This window comes from Podarcis muralis, chromosome 8 (assembly GCF_964188315.1).
Source record: "Podarcis muralis chromosome 8, rPodMur119.hap1.1, whole genome shotgun sequence".
Lineage (NCBI taxonomy): Eukaryota > Metazoa > Chordata > Lepidosauria > Squamata > Lacertidae > Podarcis > Podarcis muralis.
The window spans coordinates 25385797-25408714 of NC_135662.1; the positions used below are offsets into that span (position 1 = coordinate 25385797).

Below are 22918 nucleotides of genomic sequence, written 5' to 3' on the forward strand. Positions count from 1 at the left end.
ACCAAGCAGCAATATTTAGACTTTCCAAAGCTTTCCACCTTTGGACTACAGTTCACCAACGGCAACTAGCAAAAAATGCAGTAAGTCCTCCAATTTAATAGCAGCATTTTGCCCTATAAATAACAATTCCAGCACAGAAATAACAAGTCCCTTTGTTATTTTAACCAACTCTTAATGGGCGTCAGTCCAAAATTATGATCCATCCTATTTAAATAAAAAAACCTTGGGAATGTAAGAGTGCCAGACAAAGATACTAACACGTGTGAGATACTAGCCAAAAAATTTTAGCTTAGCTATATTCTAACTCAAAAGGTCCTAGTCTACTTTCCTTTTTTTTAAAAAGGGGGGGATATAATTAGCTTATGAGAAATGCTTTAAAAAATTATCATGGTTCTCTTTACAGAACATTAAAAAAGGTCTGAATAAAGCTAGTTTCCAAATAGTCGTATTTTGAAAAGTACATGACATGCATTTTTTGTCATTACTGTTATATTCCACATTCTATAAACCTGTTCCTGTACCATATATAGAAAAAGTTCCTTTGAAGACAGGACAGCTGTCACCTCATCTTCTGGAACAGCCTGCCATAGTCTCAATACTGCTTCCAAATTAGAGAGGTTTCAGTCAAGACTGTACAACACATAAAATAAACCTGTGTTTGTGTACCTTCATCTTTGTCATCTGCTGTTGCCGTCAAAAATGCATACCCGACATCCTCGTCTTCATCTATATTAATTTCATACACTGGATGCAGGAAAGCAGGGGCATTGTCGTTTATGTCACTAATTAAAATCCTCACATACGCTGTATCTGAAAAGCAAATAATCAGCTATTTGCCTTTGGAGACTCAGGCAATCACAATGCCAGCACATCATTCTGAACCCTCTTTTGACCCACAGGAACCTCTATGTTCTTTTTGAAATCCACTGAGGTTTACCTGTGTTAGGCTGCCCATATAAACCAGGCCTGGCTGATTCAGAAGAATCCTGGGAATGAACTTCGATCAAGTAAGATCCTCTCTTCTCTCTGTCAAAAGATGCCTGGGTAGAAATGACTCCCAACTTGGAATCAATGTTGAAGTATTGGTAATCTTCACTAGCGTCCTTCAGTATTGAATAGTGGACCTGCAATTGAGGAACATAGGAGTGGGCTTTATACTCTATCCCATCTTCGTAACAGCTCAGAAACAGGTTACCCTCTAGAGCAGCCTTTCTCAACCTGTGGGTCCCCAGATGTTGTTGGACTACAGCTCCCATCATCCCTAGCTAGCAAGGCCAGAGCTCAGGGGTGATGGGAGTTGTAGTCCAGCAACATCTGGGGACCCACAGGTTGAGAACCGCTGCTCTACAGTTTGAAGAGCTGTGTGGACTTGCCACAGAGGGCATAACCTTTGAAGCACGTCAACGACTGAACAATTCAGGACTCTCACCAATTGCTGCAATTTGGATTCACACACTGGTCTTTAAATCTTTGCATTGGAGAATCAGACATTCCTATGTTTGTGAATCTGCTGTTGGTTGCCGTTGATTATTGAGTAATGTGAGAACGGCTTTAAGGTCTGAGGTTGCCCTCAGCAAAGTGTCTTCTGGAGTCCTCTTGCGCCAATAAGCCCTGCAGGCAGCAACAACGCTTCTGCTATCAAATGTGAGTAGCATAAAGTCCCCGTTTTAATTTGCCACAATGTCCCCGAATAATGTGACCTCAGAGGGATCGTGGGAAGTTAAAATGGAAGCTCACAGGCCCATCCACTCAGCACAAAGTGGGGGGGGGGGAGGGAAAGTATCAGCACAGTCGTCCAAGGGTCCCCTATAATACACTAACATGAGGTCAAGAGTAAGCGATCAGTTCAGGCTCTAGCCAGAGTTAATCTATTTCTCCCATGAAAAGAAGAGGATGAGAAAGGGGAAAGGAGGGACAGAGAGAGAGAGAAGGGAAGGACAGAGGCAGGGAAAGAGATGGTCTCACCCACTGCCAGCATGCAGCCCCTAACAAATTACCCCTGAGAAGAATGCAACTTTTGGCAGAAAATAAGAATTCTTCCATTCTTGTCTTAAATGATATACAGTCTACACAAGTGCTTTAATGCATATTGGCATCCACATGTTTTAACACATGCAACAGATGGCATGTGGCACCAGTTGAAAAGAATATGTATACTGTAACTTCCTACTTCAGGAGGCTATTACACTCTGTTTTCTAACGTCTCGGCTGCCAAAAGTTTCAGAAGCCGAACGCCAAAAGCCCAGAAGTGAATGCTTCCGTTTTCGAACAGGCCTCAGAAGTCGAATGGCTTCCAAGGCGCTTTTTTCATTTCCCCCCCCCCACTGACTTTGCAGCCAGCCCACTGATCCTCGGTTTTCAAACGTTTCGGAAGTCGAACAGACTTCCGGAACGGATTACATTCGAAAACAGAGGTTCTACTGAGGTACAAAAAGTTAGGGTCTTGAGTCAATTAAATGGTACTAGATTTTACTCGGAGCGCATGCACTAAAATTAATGGACTTAACTTAGTAATGTTCAATGGGTCTACTCTAAGCAAGACTTCACTGACCACCCCCCCAGAAAGTTTAGGGATACAGAATCGCATGTTGCATTTTCTCACTCGTTTTCAGTAAAGGGAAAGGTAACAACGAACCTCTCCGTGGAGTCCCAAGTCTGAATCCGTAGCAAGAACCTGCACAACAGAGGTACCAACCGCTGCTCCCTCAGGTACAGAAACCTCGTAAGTAGAAGATGTGAAGAACGGGACGTTATCATTGACATCTGCAGAACAAAAAGGCAGATTTAGCGATACATGGTTCGCTGACATCAAGTACTTGTAATTTCAGTTTGATATGCCGATATTAATGAACGGATAACCAACCTGTGACATTAACACAAACCGTGGTGAAAGATGCCAATGGAATTGTAGCTACATTCTGAGCCTTGATGCTCAGTGCAAAGAACTTGGTGGTCTCAAAGTCAAGAGGTTCAGCAACCAGCAGTGAAGCAGACCCATCTGCTCTGTTCGGTTTGAGGTAGAAGCGGACAGGCATGTTTGTCTCCGGAACCTGGCCCTCCTCCAGGGTATAGGTAACCCTTGGGTCACCAAGTGGAGACGTTGCTTTGATAGTCTAGGAACAGGAATAACCAGGAACACCATTCAGTGGGGAGATGCATTTACATGGGCCACCTTGATCCTTAAGAGTCGAAATGCAGATGATACTATTGCGGCCAACGGCCCATGGCATCAGAGCTCTGCTTTCCTGTTAATAATAACCAATCCTCTAATTCTGCAGGTGTTTTGGAACACACCTCACATTAGCCCCAGCCAACTGGTAGTCAGGGATGTTGGGAATTATACTTCAAAATGTCTGGAAAGGATGTTCAAATTACTGCCACGCACATTTCACACAGGAATCCACACTCAAGGAAGAACAGAAATGAGCTGTGGAGCAAAAGGAGCCAATTCTTCTTTAAAAAAAAAAAAAATCAGAGATGCAGACATATGGATTCACTTGTGGATACTGGTGTCCAATAGGAGCAAGACTTGTTTGCAGAATTTCAGAACAATTAGGGGAGGGACCACGACTCATAGAGAAGAACCATGCGCACCCTCTTGAGCTCCTGGGAAGAAAGGTAAGAAACTAATAGTCCCACTCTATTTTGTGTCCAGTTCTGGGCACCACTCAGTGTAAACCAGCTTCCTTTTATCCTGAAACAAATACGTTTCCAATTTTATTTTTAAAGCCTACCACTATCTTGGTGTCTCGAATCGTGCTCTCCGGGATCGTGACCGAATAGGCACTTTTCTCCCACTGCGGCGACTGATTAAGTGTGTTCGTTACAGTGACGGTCAGTTCCACCGTGCTGCTCCGGTTCCCTCCATCTGTGGCCACGATGTATCTTGTGATCTGAAATGTCTGCAAAATAATTTTTAGCAGCCGTTCACCAAAAAGCGAATGCTCGTTTGCTAGAACAAAGGCTGAAAAAAAGCAGGTGCAGCAAGTATTCTGCCTGCCAGATTAAATTCTGTAAGCCAGAGCTTTCAAAATTTTTCATGCTGGTGACATACTTTTTCGGACATGCATCATTTCACAACACAGCAGTTCAGTTTTAGCAGCAAACCGGAGGTTAAACTGACCCCTTTCCAGCTCTGGGAGGAGCGCGGGTAGTGGCCATGTAACACACCTACACACTGAGCCAACACACTAATGTGTTGCGGCACACAGTTTGGAAAGCTCTGCTGTATGCAGAAGCATACCTGGGAGATTACGAGATTCACGTACACCCAGCCTGTGCTGGGGCTGACTTGGAAGTATTCTGGCTCCTGCGGCAACATGGAGTACGTGATGGCGGCGTTTACCCCCTGGTCGTCGTCATGAGCTGCAGCATGGAGGAAACTTGTCCCCACTGGGGTGTCTTCACGAAGGAAGTCTTTGGAAAGATGGAAGCACAGAGTTCATTCTAAACATGCCCTGGCCTAGTTAAAGTGGCATTTCAGTGATGGCAATCACGGCACATAAAAATGCAAGGAAGGCCCTGCCAGATCTAGTCCAGCATCCTTTATCTTAGTGGCCAACCAGATGCCTCTTTAAGAAGCACAGAAACAGAACATGATGGCAATAATCTCTTCCTGCTGTTTCTCCCCAATGGACTGCTACTCGGAGGCATTGTTGCCTCTGATCCTGGAAGCAATATTTAGCCCAGTGACAACTTGTGCCTGATGTGACTGGTAAGGCAGGAGGCAAGGGAACAACAGTAGGTGGAGCCAGAGGCAACAACAGGTAAAGCCACCTTTTGAAGGCAGGCAGGAAGGAGCTGGCTAAGGACAGAATGAGGTTGGTGGGGCAGAGTCCAACTTGCCCTAATGGATTACCATCTGCGGACAGCCACTGTATGCAGCCTGGGGGTCATTTTGGACTCATAGCTGCCCATGGAGATGTAGGCCAATTCTGTGTCCAGGGCGGCCGCCTACCAGCTCCATTCGGTACGCCAGAGGAGACCCTACCTGCTTGTGCACTGCCTCGCCAAAGTGGTACACGCTCTGATTATCTCCCACTTGGACTACTGCAATGCGCTCTACGTGGGGCTACCTTTGAAGGTGACTCGGAAGCTACAACCAGTGTGGTGTAGTGGTTAAGAGCGGTAGTCTCGTAATCTGGGGAACCGGGTTCGTGTCTCCGCTCCTCCACATGCAGCTGCTGGGGTGACCTTGGGCCAGTCACACTTCTTTGAAGTCTCTCAGCCCCACTCACCTCACAGAGTGTTTGTTGTGGGGGAGGAAGGGAAAGGAGAATGTTAGCCGCTTTGAGACTCCTTAAAGGGAGTGAAAGGCGGGATATCAAATCCAAACTCTTCTTCTTCTTCTTCTACAACTAATCCAGAATGTGACAACTAGACAGGTGAGTGGGAGCAACTGCCAGGACCATAGAACACCAGTCCTAAAGGCTCTACATTGGCTCCCAGTATGTTTTCAAGCACAATTCAAAGTGTTGGCGCTGACCTTTAAAGCCCTAAATATATGAAGGAGTGTCTCCACCCCCAGACACTGAGATCTAGCTCTGAGGGCCTTCTGGTGGTTCCCTTACTGTGAGAAGTGAAGTTACAGGGAACCAGGCAGAGGGTTTCTGGGTAGTGGCACCCACCCTGTAGAATGCTCTCCCATCAGATGTCAAGGAGATGAGTAACTATTTAACCTTTAGAAGACATCTGAAGGCAGCCCTGTATAGAGACCTTTTTTAATGTTTGATGTTTTATTATGTTTTTATATTTTGCTGGACGCCATCCAGAGTGGCTGGGGCAACCCAGTCAGATGGGCGGCATATTAATAATAAAATTAAGATGATAATGATTATTTACTTCCCACCTTTCTTTCATCTTGGAACCTAAGGCAGCATACATTTTCTTCCTAACAAGTAACCCACCTAGGCCAGTGACCACAAATGTACATTTTCCCATACAAATCAGTCTCCACATAGCTTTAGTATAGCCGGCTTCTGCACTGCTGCTCACACAGGTGAGGTGATTATAAGCCACAGCCAGAGATGTTGCAGAATTCCAATAAAAACAGAAGCGGAAATTGCCAACGTTCACTCAATCATCCCGTGCCAAGAACAGAAATCAATCCATTGACTACAATTGGAATTTGATTCTGCCCCCCCCCCCCCCCCCGGTTTGCAAATGATATGTAACACAAGCAATATGTATTTCATGATGTTATCCCCCTTCCCATTTGCCTTGCATTTCCTATACAATGAAATGAATGGCCTTTGAACTGGGACAAATGGTGTGGAATAATGTAATGATAACTGCCAGAAACTGAAATGCAGTGGAACGGAAACATTGCTGCGTGTGATGAACATGGGTTTGAAAGGAAATTTATGCCTTCTTACAGCCCTACAGAGAAGGAATCTAAACTGAAGGCTTCTGGCTCAACACACACTTCGCAAACCTAAATCAACTCCCACAGTGCAACAACAGTTTGTGCCTACTCACATTGATATCGGCTGTTCTCGAACTTTGGATCGTTGTCATTCATATCAGCAATGAAGATGGTGATTTGACACACTCCAATCAGTGGCTCCTGAGCTTGATCTGTAGCCGTCACAGAGAGCGTATACTCCTTCTGTTTCTCTCGGTCAAAACGCCGAGTTGAAACGATAACACCTAAACAGAAACATTATTATCAAAGTTTCAGCAGGATCACCGCTGGCTTTAATCAGACGTTTTCACAAGTCTGCAGCAACTCACTCCCACCGTCCAGGCTTAATAAAAGCTTATCCCTTGTAATGTTTGCCTGCACAGAGGGGCTCCCTTTTTCTTCCTCTCTGCAATTTATTTTTGTTGTGTCTCACAAAATAGCTTAGTTGGTATACAAACATTTACCGAAGAAATTGCTCAACTCCCAATGTATTTTGACCCAATTTCTCTCTTCTTCAGGGTAAAGGGCTATTTAAAAGAAATGATGTAACTACAGAATGCATCACGAGCCTCTCCTGAAATAAGCAGAAGATGAGTAGTCAGCTTGAAATGCATTGAGAGTCTGAAAACAAAAATTCAGTAAATACTTGTGCACCCGAAGAATTTATCATCATTATTTAGAAGCACAACACGGTGAGGCTTGAAATAAGTACAAGGATATACACTTAAAAGCAAGTGACAGTAGACCAACAAGCAGTTTAGATGAAGAAAAACTATTTCCAGTGGGATTGACAGGGAGGAGAGGGGTATTTAACTCTCCCAAATCACCCCTTCAAATGGTTCATCTCCATTTAAATTTTGAGGATATAATTTATGGCTTTATTTCATAACAATAGTTTATAGACAATTTCCCATCCAAGGGTCCTGCAGCATTTATAGCAAGCACTAAAATGTTTAAAAAAAACCATGCAAAATAAAATGAATATTAAAATATACATAAAATCTCAGGGCAGTTCACAAGATAAAAATACATAATAAAAGCACAAGATAACTAGTTAAAGCAAAAACAAAACAATAACCACCATCACCACCCTCCTTTCACAAATATGAATATAATGTCAGGAGCAGTGTCAGGGTCAATGGGCCAATGACTTAGCCAGAGAAAGCATGAGCAAACGAACAGTCTTCGGAAGCACTCTAGTGCAAGTGCCTCCCATACAGGGAGGGCTGTAGAGCTCAGTGGGTGGAGCACCTGCTTTGCATCTAGAAGGTCCCAGGTGTCTCCAGGTAAGGGCCGGGAGAGATCCCAGCCATGTGAAATCCTGGACAGGCCCTGCCAGTCAGGGCAGACATTGCTGAGCTACATGGACCAGTGGTCTGACTCTGTATAAAGCAGTTCCCCAGGTTCCTATAGCAAGAGGGGAACAGGCTATGGAGTTAACACTTTCTGATCATGCAGGATCTGGCTCGCCCGGCATTTGAGAATGGAGAACTCTGAAACAACAATGGGATATTAGCTCCGCCCAAGACATGATGGAGAGCAGCAACGGCTGGGAAAAGATAGACATCATATTTTACAAGGACAGGAAGGAACACCACGGACAGAATAATTGTCACACACAGGAGGAATAAGGATGTAGTTTGAATGCTTCACCTATAGATGTATAAAACATTTAATGTGTCAAGACAAATGGATGTCGTTAATATTGCAGTTGTTGTATAAGGGATTGTTATTTTGACTGGAGTGTAACTGAGATGAATAAGATTTTGAACGCAGAAACAAAGTAAATCATCAAACCATCCATTCTAGCACATGGGAGGCCACCTGAATTATATAATTTGAATGATTGGGATTAGTAATTGCATTATAATTTGGCATTGTTATAATGAGGCTATCATTGGATTGTTGTAATCGAAAACTAATAACAATTATTGTAAAGAGAAAAGAAAAAAGAATGTTGGGCTAGCCAGACTATGAATGGCGATTCTTACCTGAATCAGGATCAATACTGAAGCCTGGTGAAGCTCCATCTCTGTGCATGAGGCCATACTTCACTTCTCCATTCACTCCAAAGTCTGCATCATAGGCTTCCACCTGCAGAACATAGGTTCCTGGAGGCTGGTTCTCTAGAACCCAGGTACTGTCACTGTAGTAAGCACACTGAAAATACAAGAAAACAGCAAGTTAATTTGAGCAACTTCAGAAATCCATTATCATGTAAGGCACAGTACGCTGGCAACCAAATTAAGCGCAAGATAAAGCAGAAGGAGTCAGAGGCATTCATCTGAAAGGAAGAGAGAAAGTTTTAAGCACGAGTTATTTAGGGAGACTTCAAAGACTGATTTAAAACTGGACGAAACTTGACAGATTTGAACTTTTCAAAATCAGCAGCAGCCAAACGTAGAGAATACCACATCCTGCAAGTTTGACAAGCAGAAGTCAAAACTACTAACAATTCTGCTGCTACATAAAAAATTAAAAACACACGAATGGGGCAGCAAGTCAACTCACCTCCCTGAAAACAGGCTTGTTGTTGTTAATGTCATTTATTTCCACCACGACTTCTGCAAAGCTGCTGAGAGATCGTGGTCCCCCCGAGGAATTGTCATCTATGGCAGAGATATTTAGAACATACTGCGGGCTTTTCAGTTTAGGCGGGGGGTTTCTGCGAAGTCGGAGGATACCTGGATTCAGAAGATTGAAGATCAAGAAAAGAAAGCAAAAGAAAATTAGGTATACTTGGATTCAGGAGTAGGGGGGGGAGGTGGAGTTACCAAAAAGGAAAATAAAAAGGTATCTCTCTTTACAGGACATAAGGGTCTTAAATGTGAGAATGATAGGTCCCCATAGATTTCTGGAAAAGGTGGCTTGTTTTATCTTTAGAGTGACACTTCTAAAGGGAAATGTTTGTGGGGATGATTAGTCAAATTCATCAGTGGAGCGATTGTCTATTTGACAGAATGCCTGGTTTTTATAACTATTTTAGCTGTGTAATATATTTTATCTTGTACTTTTCCTTTTTGAATGGCTTTGGCTACACAAATAAACATTACAACTTATAATAAATGAATAAATCCAATTTATTCTGGCATTGCCAGGAAAGCTATGCTGAAACAATGAGTAGCCTGCACATATTTGCAAGGATTTTCCTATTTAGGTTTATCAATACTGTACAGTGTGGAAGAAGATGCAATAGACTAACATTCAGCATCTCTTTCCTTACCTTTATGGCTATCCAATTCAAAATTGCCTTCTTCGTTCCCACCCGTAATTAAGTACAGCACTCCATCTCCATCAGGATCTTTTGCGTGGATGGTAGCCACTAATGTACCAGGGCCTGCATCTTCTGAGAGGAAAGTTCTGTAACTGATGGAAGGAAAGAAAAAATGCATTCTAATTCCTAACTCACTCAACAATTTCCCATTAAACAGCATTGTACAGTTCTTTAAACTTCGTACAGAGTGGGCTGGGCATATAGCAAAGCACAGTGCTGGTGAAACTCCCAGCCACCACCTTAATTTCCCAGAGGCATATTTACACCCCCCAAAAAACACCCCCACATATGTAAATCATATGTAAATGTGTGTTATGGGACTAAGCACCTAGCAATGCCTCTGGGGCTAGGTGGGCAAGCAGGTTGACAAACCAGAAAATGAAAACACTTGGTTTCCCCCACAAAACCCACAGAGCTGTCAATTTACCCCTCAGGGAGCTACAATTCCTAGCACCCTTAACAAACTACAGTTCCCAGGATTCTTTGCAGGAAGAAATGTACTTTATAGGCACGGTGTTTTCACAGCCCTGCTATCCATCGTTCTGCCCGGACACTGAGGTCCAGCGCCGAGGGCCCTCTGGCGGTTCCCTCGCTACGAGAAGCCAAGTTGCAGGGAACCAGGCAGAGGGCCTTCTCAGTAGTGGCACCTGCCCTGTGGAATGCCCTCCCACCAGATGTCAAAGAGAAAAATAACTACCGAACTTTTAGAAGACATCTGAAGGCAGCCCTGTTTAGGGAAGCTTTTAATGTTTAATAGGTTATTGTATTTTAGTCCTCTGTTGGAAGCTGCCCAGAGTGGCTGGGGAAACCCAGCCAGATGGGGGGGTTATAAATAAATAAATAAATAATAATAATAATAATTCATAATAATAATAATGATAATAATTTGGCCAGATTTCACTTTGTGACTAAACAGCTCTTTAGGAAAGGAGAATTTTGGCTTATAGCGTGTGGACTTTGTGCGATGCTAGAATTATTTGTACATCATTTGTGTGCCAGAAGCAAGGGAAATGCTTATGTCATTTGACACTGAATAAATGTAATACGCGGGTGGCGCTGTGGGTAAAAGCCTCAGCGCCTAGGGCTTGCCGATCGAAAGGTCGGCGTTTCGAATCCCCGCTGCGGGGTGCGCTCCCGTTGTTCGGTCCCAACGCCTGCCAACCTAGCAGTTCGAAAGCACCCCCGGGTGCAAGTAGATAAATAGGGACCGCTTACTAGCGGGAAGGTAAACGGCGTTTCCGTGTGTGGCTCTGGCTCGCCAGAGCAGTGATGTCACGCTGGCCACGTGACCCGGAAGTGTCTCCGGACAGCACTGGCCCCCGGCCTCTTGAGTGAGATGGGCGCACAACCCTAGAGTCTGGCAAGACTGGCCCGTACGGGCAGGGGTACCTTTACCTTAAATGTAATACATTGTTTAGCTCTGAGGAAGGGAAGAGAATACATTCTGGAATTTTGAGAGAATTGTAATTTAAAACCTGCTGTAGGAACTAGCAGGAAATGGTCAGGAACTAAAGGTAAGTTCATCGGCCTCCATCTACCACATAGTCACGCCACTGCTGATTCTATGTATCCCATAATATGTCTGACTAAACAGGCCTTTGCAAACCTGGTCCACTCTAGATGTTTTGGATTGCAACTGCCATCAGCCCCAGCCAGCAGCTGTAGTCAAAACATCTACCTCAAGTTGTCTTTATTTTTTATTTTTTTAAAAAAGCAGCGCCATATTTTTACATATCCTGATGGTCCAAAAAATCAGATATTGCAGCTATTTTGTGCAATGCACCTTCATAACATTACATTAGTTTCTGCAGGTCAGTTTAAGACAGCTAAGGGTTAGGACCTAACAACCATTCTGACTGGCACAACAAGGTTACACAGCAAATCTGCAATGCAGGAGTGGTAACACTGCAAAGGAAGACTGCAGCTCTGCTTACACTGACTGGGAGAACACCGGGGTCTCATCATTCACATTTGTCAAGCGAATGCGCACGGACGCCGTCCCTGTCCGTGGAGGGTGCCCTTTGTCCACAGCAATGACCACAAACTCATACATGTGGTTGGCTCGCTCATAGTCCAGCCGCTGATTGGAATTGACGACACCCTCGGGCGTGATGGAAAAATCCGCACTCTGAATGAAGTAGAGGATCTCAGCGTTGGATCCAGAGTCACAGTCTGCTGCAAGAACTGCAGCCAGGAATGTTTAAAAGGGTAAAAAACAATGAGGACATTTGAGCTGGGTCACAATACAGAAGACTAGTCAACACAAGTTTCAGTAATTAACAAAGAACTGCTCAGACACACAAACACTTTCTGGGACCTTAAGAGTGAAGAGCAGAAAATAAAGGAATTAGTACCAATAGTAATAATGATTCAGACAGGAGCCCAGGTAAATTTGGAGGCTGATTGGTAAGGGGTAGCCTCGTGGAAATAATTAAAACCTTGTCCAGTGGCAGCTGGTCTTTAAAGCGGGAGAGTGAACAGAGGGGTACACACTGCATTAGCAGGAAACACCCTTCCATCAGAAGGCAGGGAGCCCACAGTGGCTGGGAGGAGACCATCACAGTCTGCCAAACACAACCTAGGAAAAAGGTGCTGTTTGCACTGCAGAGTCAAACATGACAGGAAGTAGAAGAGCTGTTCTGTGCTGTTTCTAACACCCAAGAAAGATGTTTTCACAGCTTGCCCACAGGGAGAAAACACGTTGTAAAGCCCTATGGGAGCAAGCATTTTTTTCAGAATCCCCAGTGCAATTAAGAGGATGGAAACTCACTGACCTTTGAGTATTCATTCAAGATATTGAGAGCACGAGACCAAGAGCTGTCCAAATATTCAGCAACAGGGTGTGTGTGTTTTTTTAAAGCAAAATATAATAGTGACTGCTTATTTGTTTGAAGTGCGATAATAAAGGGGGGGGGGGGGGATAAGCAGAATGCCAGAATGAAATCTTAATATACATGGATGTATTCTTTCCAAGTGTCATGACTACACCATCAGGCTCAGCCCCAGAATGAGAGGCTCTGGAGGAAGATGAGGAGGGATAGGAGGCTGGAACAGATGTCCGCTGAGCCCCCACACACCTTGCACCCTGCCTGGCTGTAGTGGGAAGGAAGATGGAAGTCCGGAGCTGGACAGAGTGTTGTTGGAATCCAGGAAGGGCTCTGGCGGTGGGGAGGAGGGTCCCCAGCGCTCCATCCCAGGACCAGGGAAGAGGCACATGTGCCCACTTTCATACTAGCTGCCCAAGCAGGGACAGACTCTTGTGAGTAAGGGCTGCACCCGTCTCTGCTTAAAGTAGCTTGCCTGCATTCCTCAGCTTATCATGTGGTGCTTTGCAAAGACAGGCAAGGGAATGATGGCTCTGTTTTACCTTGCAATAAAGACGTGCCTATAGGGATTGATTCAAGAATGCTTTCCCGGCTATAAATAGATTGCTGAAATTCAGGAGAGCAGTCGTTTTCATCCGTGATATGAACTATGACCTACAAGGGGACAGAAGAGAAATGCTTAGTTACATGGGATCCGATCAAGTGCATATTTCTTTGCCAAGAGAAATTCATTCCATTTTCCATAGTCCCTGGAAAATGTACACCCTGGAGTTCTGGTTCTAAAGCAACCACTCAAGGCGGCTTACATAACTTAGATAATTAAACAATTCTAGGTATCTGCTCTATATTGAGTCTGACCATTGGTCCATCTAGCCCAGTACTGTCTACACTGACTGGCAGTGGCTCTCTCCAGAGTTTCACACAGTGGTCCTATCTGGAGACACTGGGGGTTGAGCCTGGGACCTTCCCAGGAGATGCTCTATCATTGGGCTATGGCCATTTCAAGGTCTTACATGACAAGGTAATTAAACAAATTATATTTTAGATCTAAAAATATAAAGAACTGAACTTAAAAAAACAACAAGATTATGAGGCAGCGGATAAACCAAGCAACAACGAACTGATGAACACATCACCTCAGGGATCCAGATTCTGGGAACCATGTACTGAAAAATGGGCACCTTTTGTTTCTGTTTATTATTGTTGTTGTTCATGCTATTCAACATAGCATTAAGCAGACTGCTCCACTGCACAAGAAATCCGTGCACTGATGGACTCACCACCTGTCCAAGTTCCCTAAATCAGTTCTGGGAGATTCCCTCAACCCTTCAGAGCACATTTGGGAATGGCATGGGGTATAAAGGTAAAGGACCCCTGGATGGTTACGTCCAGTCAAAGGCGACTATGGGGTTGCAGCACTCATTTTGCTTTCAGGCTGAGGGAGCCAGCGTTTGTCCACAGGCAGCTTTCCAGGTCATGTGGCTAGCATGACTAAACCGCTTCTGGTGCAACGGGACACCGTGACGGAAACCAGAGCGCATGGAAACACCGTTTCCCTTCCCGCTGGAGCGGTACCTATTTACCTACTTGCACTGGAGTGCTTTCGAACTGCTAGGTTGGCAGGAGCTGGGACAGAGCAATAGGAGCTCACTCCGTCGTGGGGATTCGAACCACCGACCTTCTGATTGGCAAGCCCAAGAGGCTCAGTGGTTTAGACCACAGCACCACCCGCATCCTGGGGTAACCCATAGAGCATGCATGGGTGGAGAAAGGGAAATCTCCTTACACAAGCGCTAATGCCTTTTTTAAAAAATCCATTTGGGGTTGCCATTCTAATTCAATACCCAAACTTTTTAGGCTGGCATTGGAGGACTGGTATTTCGATATGCTCTGTGTAATGATCTTAACATGCAACCCCCCTATACTGAAATGAACAGATCACCAAGTACGGGAAGGAAAACCCTGGCTCTACCTCAGTGACACTGCTGAGCAAACTCTCGGCTTCCATTGCTTTAACTAAAAAATGGTAGAGGTGATGCTCGCTCTCGTAGTCCACCGTATGAGTCAAGCTTAGCATGCCGGTCTCTGGGTCCATGCTGAAGAGGCCACTGGGATTCATCAGCAGAGTGTAAGAGAGAGGTTGGCTTTGGAAGGAGACTGCTTCAATAACAGCCACTCTGAAAAGGAAAGATTAACCAAGAGACAGTTTGTTAATCCTGGGTAGGCAGAAGAGATGAAAGAGGTGAACCAGGATCCCTTGCCAAGTTACCAGTTTCTCCTTGCAAATTTCATATTTACACTTTCAGTACATGGATTTTAAAATAACTCCTGAAATTAGACTTCAAATTAGGCTGCTGCAGTCAGTCCAGGTGCTCCCACTTTGCTCCTCCCCTAGTTGGGTGGGAAAACAAACCATGGAGGCACCTGGCTTAGCAATTACCAGCACCTATGATTTGTTCCTTACCAAACAAATGGCGATCTGTTTCTCCCAAAAAAACCACAACTGGGGAGGTGACTGGGACATCAATACTAAGCCAGCTGCTGCATGGTTTGTTTCAAGCAAAGCAGGAGTTACAGGGCTGTGCACACCACCATACAGATTGTGCAAAGAACGATTTGCTCAACCATAGCTAATGGCCTGGTGTTCTGTCTGATGTGGCCATTAGGTTTCTGCAGACACAAACTGGGCTCAGAAAACAACAGGAAGCTACTAGAGCTGTAGCATGCTCCTGTTTACCCATTCACATAGAGAAGCAGATTTCCACATTTTTCACCTGTTAAAACTTCAAAGCAGCCATCAAGGGTCGCCCCAGTAGAGCAAGCTAGACCCAACTACACACTGAAAATAAATTTTGGTTTTACAATGCAAGCTTTTTATGTTTAAGTAACGTGCGTAAGTATCTACGACACAGTCTTTTAGTACAGCAGGACATTAATTCACCACTTACTTTTCACTTGCTGGAGTATTTTCTGGAACAAACACACTGTAGGACATATTTGTGAACTGAGGAGGCCTGGAGCCAGCCAGGATAGATATGTAAGCGTATGGGCTTTTGCTGCCATATTCATCAATGGCCAGCACGGTCACCACATACTCCTGGTTCAGAGTTAAGGGCAAGCCAGTTGTCAATATGACCCCTGTCTCCATATCTATATCAAATCGTTCCTCACCACCTGTTGAGTGAAAGGAGTACAAAAAATTATGAAAAGAGGTGTTGTTACCTTTTAGCACCAAGCTCCCCACTTACACAAATTTCTTTCCCAGTACTATTTCCCACCAACACTGACTTTTACACATTGCAGTGGACAGAATAAGATGCTTTTGATGGCTGAGTGGCAGCTAAATCAGCAAGCAGGGTGGCTTAGCACATCCACCAAACTTGGTGCTCCACTTATTATGCCTGGGAAGGAAGACTTTGAACTGCCACCATCAGTATTCTGAACAGGAATTCTGTTCCCATTCTTGGGCCAAAGTTAGTAGCACACATGAGCTGCCATTGTCTCCTGCACACACCAGTGGCACAGGAAAGAGCAGGGCTTGCACACATTCCTGTGTACCCTCTGAGCCAATTAAAAATCCCATTTATGCAAAGCAGTTTGGCACTAGCGATTAAATCAAGCAAGTCCCTAACCAATTTACCTCACTTGACTACATTACGCTATCTCATCTGCTGCTTCTATCAAGCATATGGCACAGAAGAATGAAGGGTATAGGAAGGGAAAGTGAATTATAGGGGAAAGCAACAGCAGTAGGGGGAGAAAAGACCATTTGCAGAGCACTGACGCTTCAAACTAATCTAGGACTCAGCACAAAAAGTAGTTTGGTTGTGGCTGCAGTGGGGTTTGTTGAGGTGGGGACATTAAATGGGGCAGTAAAGATGCAATCCCTTAGTCACTTTTCAATTAAAATATGTATAATCAACGCAACGTAACAAAAGCTTTTTAAGTTTGCCAAAAAGAGACTAGCTGGGGCAGTTTAATCTCTAGAGGTGGGTCAGTAGGGTGTGTCATTTTAAGTGGTGATACTTAGTTTTTACAAATTTCTTCAATGAAGGATTTTGAAAATATGGTTTTGGGTGTGATGAATTCAAATCTGCTATTATCTTTGTGACTGGACAACATTTAGCTTGGTAAATCTGCATTTGATGAAGAAGCACATAAACTGCTTTTGGAAAACCTATGAGTTTTAATTTTACCTACTGAAAATGTCAGGTAGTGCTAAATAAAATAATAAGAAAAATATAAGTATAAATAAATAAATATTTAATAGAACTGCAAGTACTTTGCAATCATTTTAATGATTTCTATACAATTTTGCACACATTTTACTTGCCAAGCCAACCTAAATTATATTAAGTTAACTCAACTATCTTTTGAATTTCCCCAGTCATGTTACACCTTTTTAGCACCACTCATTTTTGGAATTGGAAAGTTGAAAAATTCAAAGCACCCTAGTGGATCAGGGCTTGAATCCTGGCAGTGCATCAATGGGTTTCAAAATAAAAAGAGGCAAAATTCATTTCAGACAGAAAGCAGCACCTATTTACCTGCAATCAGAGCATAGGATATCCCAACGGTAGAATTTTCATTACCACTGTAATGGGCAACAAGTTGATAGACTGATGTGCCGGCTCGAGCGTCAGGATCAACACGTGCCAAATAGGGGTACGGATACATTTCCCAAGAGATGAGCTCCTCTTCAACGGCTATAATCACCACACGGCACAAATACCAGTCATGGTCTGCAAGGGATACAGAAAAAATAAGTAAGTAAATAAGAATTTGGGAGCTTACACAGGGAGGCCCAGGGAGGCCCTCCGCCACTACAGATATATATTGTGATATCAATATATTTAGCTGGTATATATTGTGATGTTGAGAGCCAGGTATCACCCAGCCCTACTCTTAGCTGGCAGGAGAACATGATAAGGTGGGAGCTGCCAGTAATAATTAGAGCTTAAGTTCAGCAGGCACATCTTCAGCCTTTTACAGCAGAAGATTGGTGGTTAACTGCCAAGATGGTTGTATTAACACCTGTAACAGCACAAAAAATCATTTGTCAGGAACTGTCATATATAGCACCATTATCCTGGCTAATTAATTGGACAGCTCATTAACACAAATGATGTGATAAGAATCCTTTGTCTTGGTTTAATGAATTCCTTTGGCTACTAGGAAGGACCCCATGCATATCAGTGGGCATCTTAGCATGCACAGAAGATAGGTAACTACAGAATAACTATAAATTGCATGTGTAAGAAAAAGAATTTTGTAAGGAAATGGGGTAGGCAGGGAGTGAGTGCTGAATTCTTTCCCTCCTATACTCCTTCCTGAAAGCCCCACTGTGTTTTTATTTTGATCAGAAGAGGAATTGTTTCAAGGAATATCAAAACCAACAGTGGGATTTGGGGGGGGGGGGGGACTGTTAGAATTCCTGACCGATTATTGCAGTCATGGGATTTTTGTCTTCCGCATGACGGTGTATGTTTGACTCCACAGAGTGGGAAGTGACGGAGACAGGATGTTTGTGAAGAAGAAGAAGAAAAGTTTGGATTTGATATCCCGCCTTTCACTCCCTTTCAGGAGTCTCAAAGCGGCTAACATTCTCCTTTCCCTTCCTCCCCCACAACAAACACTCTGTGAGGTGAGTGGGGCTGAGAGACTTCAGAGAAGTGTGACTGGGATTTGCAGGATACTGGATAAGTCTGCAGGCTTCAACAGGATGATGCAATACTCTGCTGGGTCAGAGTGACTCAGCAGGAGTGTGATTAGTGTGATTGGCTATCACCTGTTTTAAAAGGAAAGCCTGATAACAGTGGGTGTGGTGGTTGTGCTGTAGTGTGGTGGTGCTGTGGTGGAGAGTATTCGTTTGTAAGTACTCTGTATGGACTGTTTCTTTTGTAAATGCCTGTATATAGCTCACATTAAAAGGACTGCACTGAAAAACCTGGAACTCTTAGTGCTTCGCTGAAAACGCCGCGTGGAATACGCGACAGGGTTATGGGCCCAGCACGCTTCCGCTGCGCAAGAGTACAGGTGGCAGTTATCTAGCCGTGGGTGCTGGAGGTGAGCTGCAGGGATGGAGCAGTCCAGAACTGGCGTGTTGCTGGAGAAGCTGACGGCCACAAACTACAGCATCTGGTCGGTCCGCATGCAACACTTCCTCAAGCGTGAGGGCCTGTGGAAGGTGGTGGAAAATCCACCGCAGCCCCCTGAGGAGGAGGAGGAGTGGGAGGACGACGATGAAAAGCTGGCACTAGCAGAGGCCCAGCTTGAAAGGGATGAGAAAGCTTTGGCTACGATCATCCTTGGAGTGGACGACAGCCAGCTAGTCTACGTAGCTGATAAGGTGACGGCAAGTGAGGCGTGGAATGCGCTCAAGGCTGTCCATGTGCAAGAGACAGCTGGCTCACTGATAACACTGACCAGGAGACTGTACCGGTGTCGGAAGAAACCGGGGGACTCCCTGGTAAACCACCTAAAATTCCTAACAGGCTGTTTCCAGGAGCTAGCCTTAAGAGGGAGGCCTGTGGGGGAAGAGGACAAAGTCTTTATAGTCCTGAGTTCCCTTGATGACAGCTATGATATGCTGGTCAACTCCCTCGAGTCTGTAGAGACTGATAAGCTGACTCTGGAATACGTTACCGGACGGTTGTATGCAGAGGAAGACAGGCGTGCAGAGCGAAAGATGACCTCAGCCCAGCTGTTGGAGCATCCCAGAGGGAACAACAGCCGGGAAGAGCAGAGGTGTTGGGAGCCGGAGAAACAGCCAGGAGGAGCTACTGCAGACCAGCTGGTGGTCAACAAAGTAAAAAGGTGTTTTTGCTGCAAGTCCAGTGGACATCTGCTGCGGGACTGCCCAAGAAAACAACAAAAACAGCAGAAGCACAAGAGGCAGCAGAGGGAGTCTACCGCTTGGGTATCTGCAGATGGCCAAGAAAATGAAGAGCTGTGGGTTCTGGACAGTGGAGCTTCTCAAACCTTTTGTAAAAGAAAAGCATTGCTAACTGATGCTAGGGCTTCAAACAAAAAACATGTAAGTCTTGCTACGGGCCAGAAAGCTAATGTGGTTTGTGAGGGGGAGGTTGTGTTACCACAGCTGGGACACACATTCAGGAATGTGTTGTGTGTGCCTAGTTTGCAAAACAATCTCCTGAGCATTCCTGACTTGGCAAAAGCAGGCTTTGAAGTAAACTTTGTGGGAGATCAGTGCCAGATAAAGCAAAATGGGGCAGTGTTGGCAAATGCTAACCTTAGAACTAATATGTATGTACTGCAGTGTGAGTCTAAGGTTGCGAATGTGCAAAATGTCCCAACCCATGATATGTGTATTCATCTCCTGCACAGGCGTCTGGCTCATGCTAGCTATAAGGTGCTAAACAAAACATTGGAGTTGTGTGGGGGGATGAAAAACATTAAAAGTTGTGATAATTACTTAGACTGCAATATCTGCAAGGAGGTTAAAAGCAGGGCTTTCCCAGTAGCAAGAGCAAGCCAGAGAGAAACTAAAAAACCACTGGAGTTGATTCATGCTGATGTAACTGGTCCTTTTCCACCAAGTGTCTCCCATAACAAGTATTGTTTGATCCTAGTGGATGACTATTCTAGATTTGGCTGGGTCTATCCATTAAAGCAAAAGTCTGACGTTGCCCAAACTTTGAAGTTCTGGGTAAGAAGGGTAGAAAGGCAACTTGGCGAAAAGGTGTGCTCTATTCAGACAGACAGGGGAGGAGAGTTTATGGCAAGCTCCCTAAGAAACTGGTTGCGTTCCCAAGGGATTAAACATAGGCTTACCAATGTGGCAACACCTCAGGAGAACGGAGTAGCAGAGCGTAGGGGAGGTGTCTTGCAGACACAAATGAAAGCATTGTTAGCAGATGCAAATCTTCCAATTAAGTACTGGGCTGAAAGTATTAAGACTGCGAATTATATTGGGAATCGCTTGTGGTCAAGGGTACTAGATGACATACCCTATAAAATTCTCTATAACAAAAGTCCCAGTTTGCAACATTTAAGAATCTTTGGGACAAAGGCATGGGTTGACATACCTGTGAAAAACCGAAGAAAAGGTGGGAAAAGGGCACAGCAGTTGCTATTTCTTGGGTATGAAAGTGGTACAAAAGCCTATAGGTTTGAAGATGATAAAAATCTTTTGAGTTATAGTCGATCAGCCAGCTTTAATGAGCAAAGAAATTGGCCCAAGATACATGCAAACCTGCTGCCAGAAAAAGTTTTACTGCCGAGCATACCTGATAAGGCAGTTGAAACAAAGCTGAGAATTGGCAGCTCTCCCAGAGAAACTGAAAGGGAGGAGGTAAAGGTTGAGCATTTTTCTCCAGCTGCTAGCATAGAGCAGGGGGGAAAAGAAAGTGCAACAGGGACAGGAGGAGGTAAATCTCCAGAATCAATCCACCCCAAAAGCAGTCCTGAAGGTAGCCCAGGGGGTGAGATTAATGAACCAAGGAGGTCTGCAAGAAGTAATAAAGGTCAACCTCCAGACCGTTATGGGTTCCCAGCCACCATAAACCAGGTTTGTGTAACTGAGCCAGAAAACTTTGAAGAAGTGCAAGAGTTACCTACTCTAGAGAAAGAGGCGTGGTTAAAGGCAATGCAGGCAGAGTATAACTCTCTGCAAAACAACAATGTGTTTGTACCTACAGAATTGCCTGAAGGTAAAAAGCCCATAAGCTGTAAGTGGGTTTTTAAAGTGAAAAAGCTGGCTGATGGTAGTTGTCAGAGGAAAGCCAGGTTGGTTGCAAGGGGCTTTACACAAAGGAAAATGATACATTATGATGAAGTGTTTGCCCCAACAGCAAAGGCTGAAACAGTAAAATCAGTTTTAGCAATGGCAAGTCTGAGAGGGTTAAAAGTTAATCATTTTGATGTTGCCTCAGCATATTTAAATGCTCCTATTGATGCCGAGGTGTATTTACAGCAAATACCAGGTTATGAGCTGGAAAAAGACAGCATGGTGTTAAAACTGCAAAGGGCACTATACGGTTTACACCAAAGTGCACGTCTATGGCATGAATGCATAGACACAACTTTGAAAAAGATGGGATTCAAACAAAGCCTGGCTGATTCCTGTTTATATTCAGCAATGGTGCAAGGAAGTGTTTGTTATTTACTTTTGTATGTTGATGATATCTGTCTAATAACAACTGCACAAAAGCAAGTGTCTTGGTTTATAAACAGCCTAGGTAACAAATACAAACTGAAGTATTTGGGAGAGATTCAGAATTACTTAGGAGTAGAGGTTCAGAGAAATGAAAAGGGCATCTACTCTCTGAGTCAGAAGGAAAAAATCGAAAAGTTGCTGAAGACATATGGAATGGAGAGGGCAAATGAGGTTGACACTCCCATAACTACCCAGTACAAAAATGAACCAGAAGGGCAAAAATGTGAGAATGCAACAGCGTTTCATTCTCTGTTGGGTTCTCTGTTATATTTAAGTTGTTGGACAAGACCCGACATAACATTGGCAGTGCACATGTTAAGCCAAAGAAGTGCAGACCCGGCTCAGAGAGATTGGGTAGCACTTAAAAGAATCCTAAGGTATCTGAAAGGCACAAAAGATTACAAACTGGTGCTGGATACAGGATATGATCAGCAAGTGTATGCATACGCTGATGCCAGCTGGGGGGACAGAGAAAATGGAAAGTCTACCACTGGCTATGCCATATATATTGGAAATGCCCTGGTTCAGTGGAAATCCCAGAAACAAACATTTGTTGCCACAAGTACTTGTGAAGCAGAGTACTCAGCCATAAGTGAATGTGTATCACAAATAGAATGGTTTGCTTGCCTAACAAAAGAGCTTGGAATACCTTCTGAAATGCCAATCACTGTGCTAAGTGACAACATGGCTGCACAACAGCTTGCCAACCAACAGAACTTTAAAAGCAAGAGTAAACATATTGCTATAAGATACGGAAATGTGAAAAATGCTTTGGAAAGAAATGTGTTAAAGGTACAGCACTGTAACACAAAATGTAATGTGGCAGATTTGTATACAAAATGTTTGGATGCTCCTAAATTTCGAGACTTAAGAGAATTATTAGGTCTCAAGCCTTTGACTTAAGGAGGAGTGTTGGGATTTGCAGGATACTGGATAAGTCTGCAGGCTTCAACAGGATGATGCAATACTCTGCTGGGTCAGAGTGACTCAGCAGGAGTGTGATTAGTGTGATTGGCTATCACCTGTTTTAAAAGGAAAGCCTGATAACAGTGGGTGTGGTGGTTGTGCTGTAGTGTGGTGGTGCTGTGGTGGAGAGTATTCGTTTGTAAGTACTCTGTATGGACTGTTTCTTTTGTAAATGCCTGTATATAGCTCACATTAAAAGGACTGCACTGAAAAACCTGGAACTCTTAGTGCTTCGCTGAAAACGCCGCGTGGAATACGCGACACCCAGGTCA

The 22918-nt window shown here is 44.2% G+C and overlaps 1 protein-coding gene across 6 annotated transcripts in view; it reads right to left on the minus strand.

The window, feature by feature from the left end:
- LOC114600413 (neural-cadherin-like) overlaps positions 1-22918 on the minus strand; it is a 56122-nt gene that overhangs the window by 24797 nt on the left and 8407 nt on the right. For all 6 annotated transcript variants that reach the window (XM_028736476.2, XM_028736475.2, XM_028736479.2 and 3 more), the window contains exons 2-16: positions 17050-17244; positions 15451-15676; positions 14475-14679; positions 13045-13156; positions 11612-11861; positions 9627-9769; positions 8915-9087; positions 8395-8563; positions 6478-6648; positions 4244-4416; positions 3735-3902; positions 2864-3113; positions 2636-2763; positions 938-1124; positions 667-810 (exon numbers count right to left, since the gene is read on the minus strand). In XM_028736476.2, coding sequence (XP_028592309.2) covers positions 667-810; positions 938-1124; positions 2636-2763; positions 2864-3113; positions 3735-3902; positions 4244-4416; positions 6478-6648; positions 8395-8563; positions 8915-9087; positions 9627-9769; positions 11612-11861; positions 13045-13156; positions 14475-14679; positions 15451-15676; positions 17050-17244 — 2694 coding nt within the window. The remainder of the gene's footprint in view (positions 1-666; positions 811-937; positions 1125-2635; positions 2764-2863; positions 3114-3734; positions 3903-4243; positions 4417-6477; positions 6649-8394; positions 8564-8914; positions 9088-9626; positions 9770-11611; positions 11862-13044; positions 13157-14474; positions 14680-15450; positions 15677-17049; positions 17245-22918) is intronic.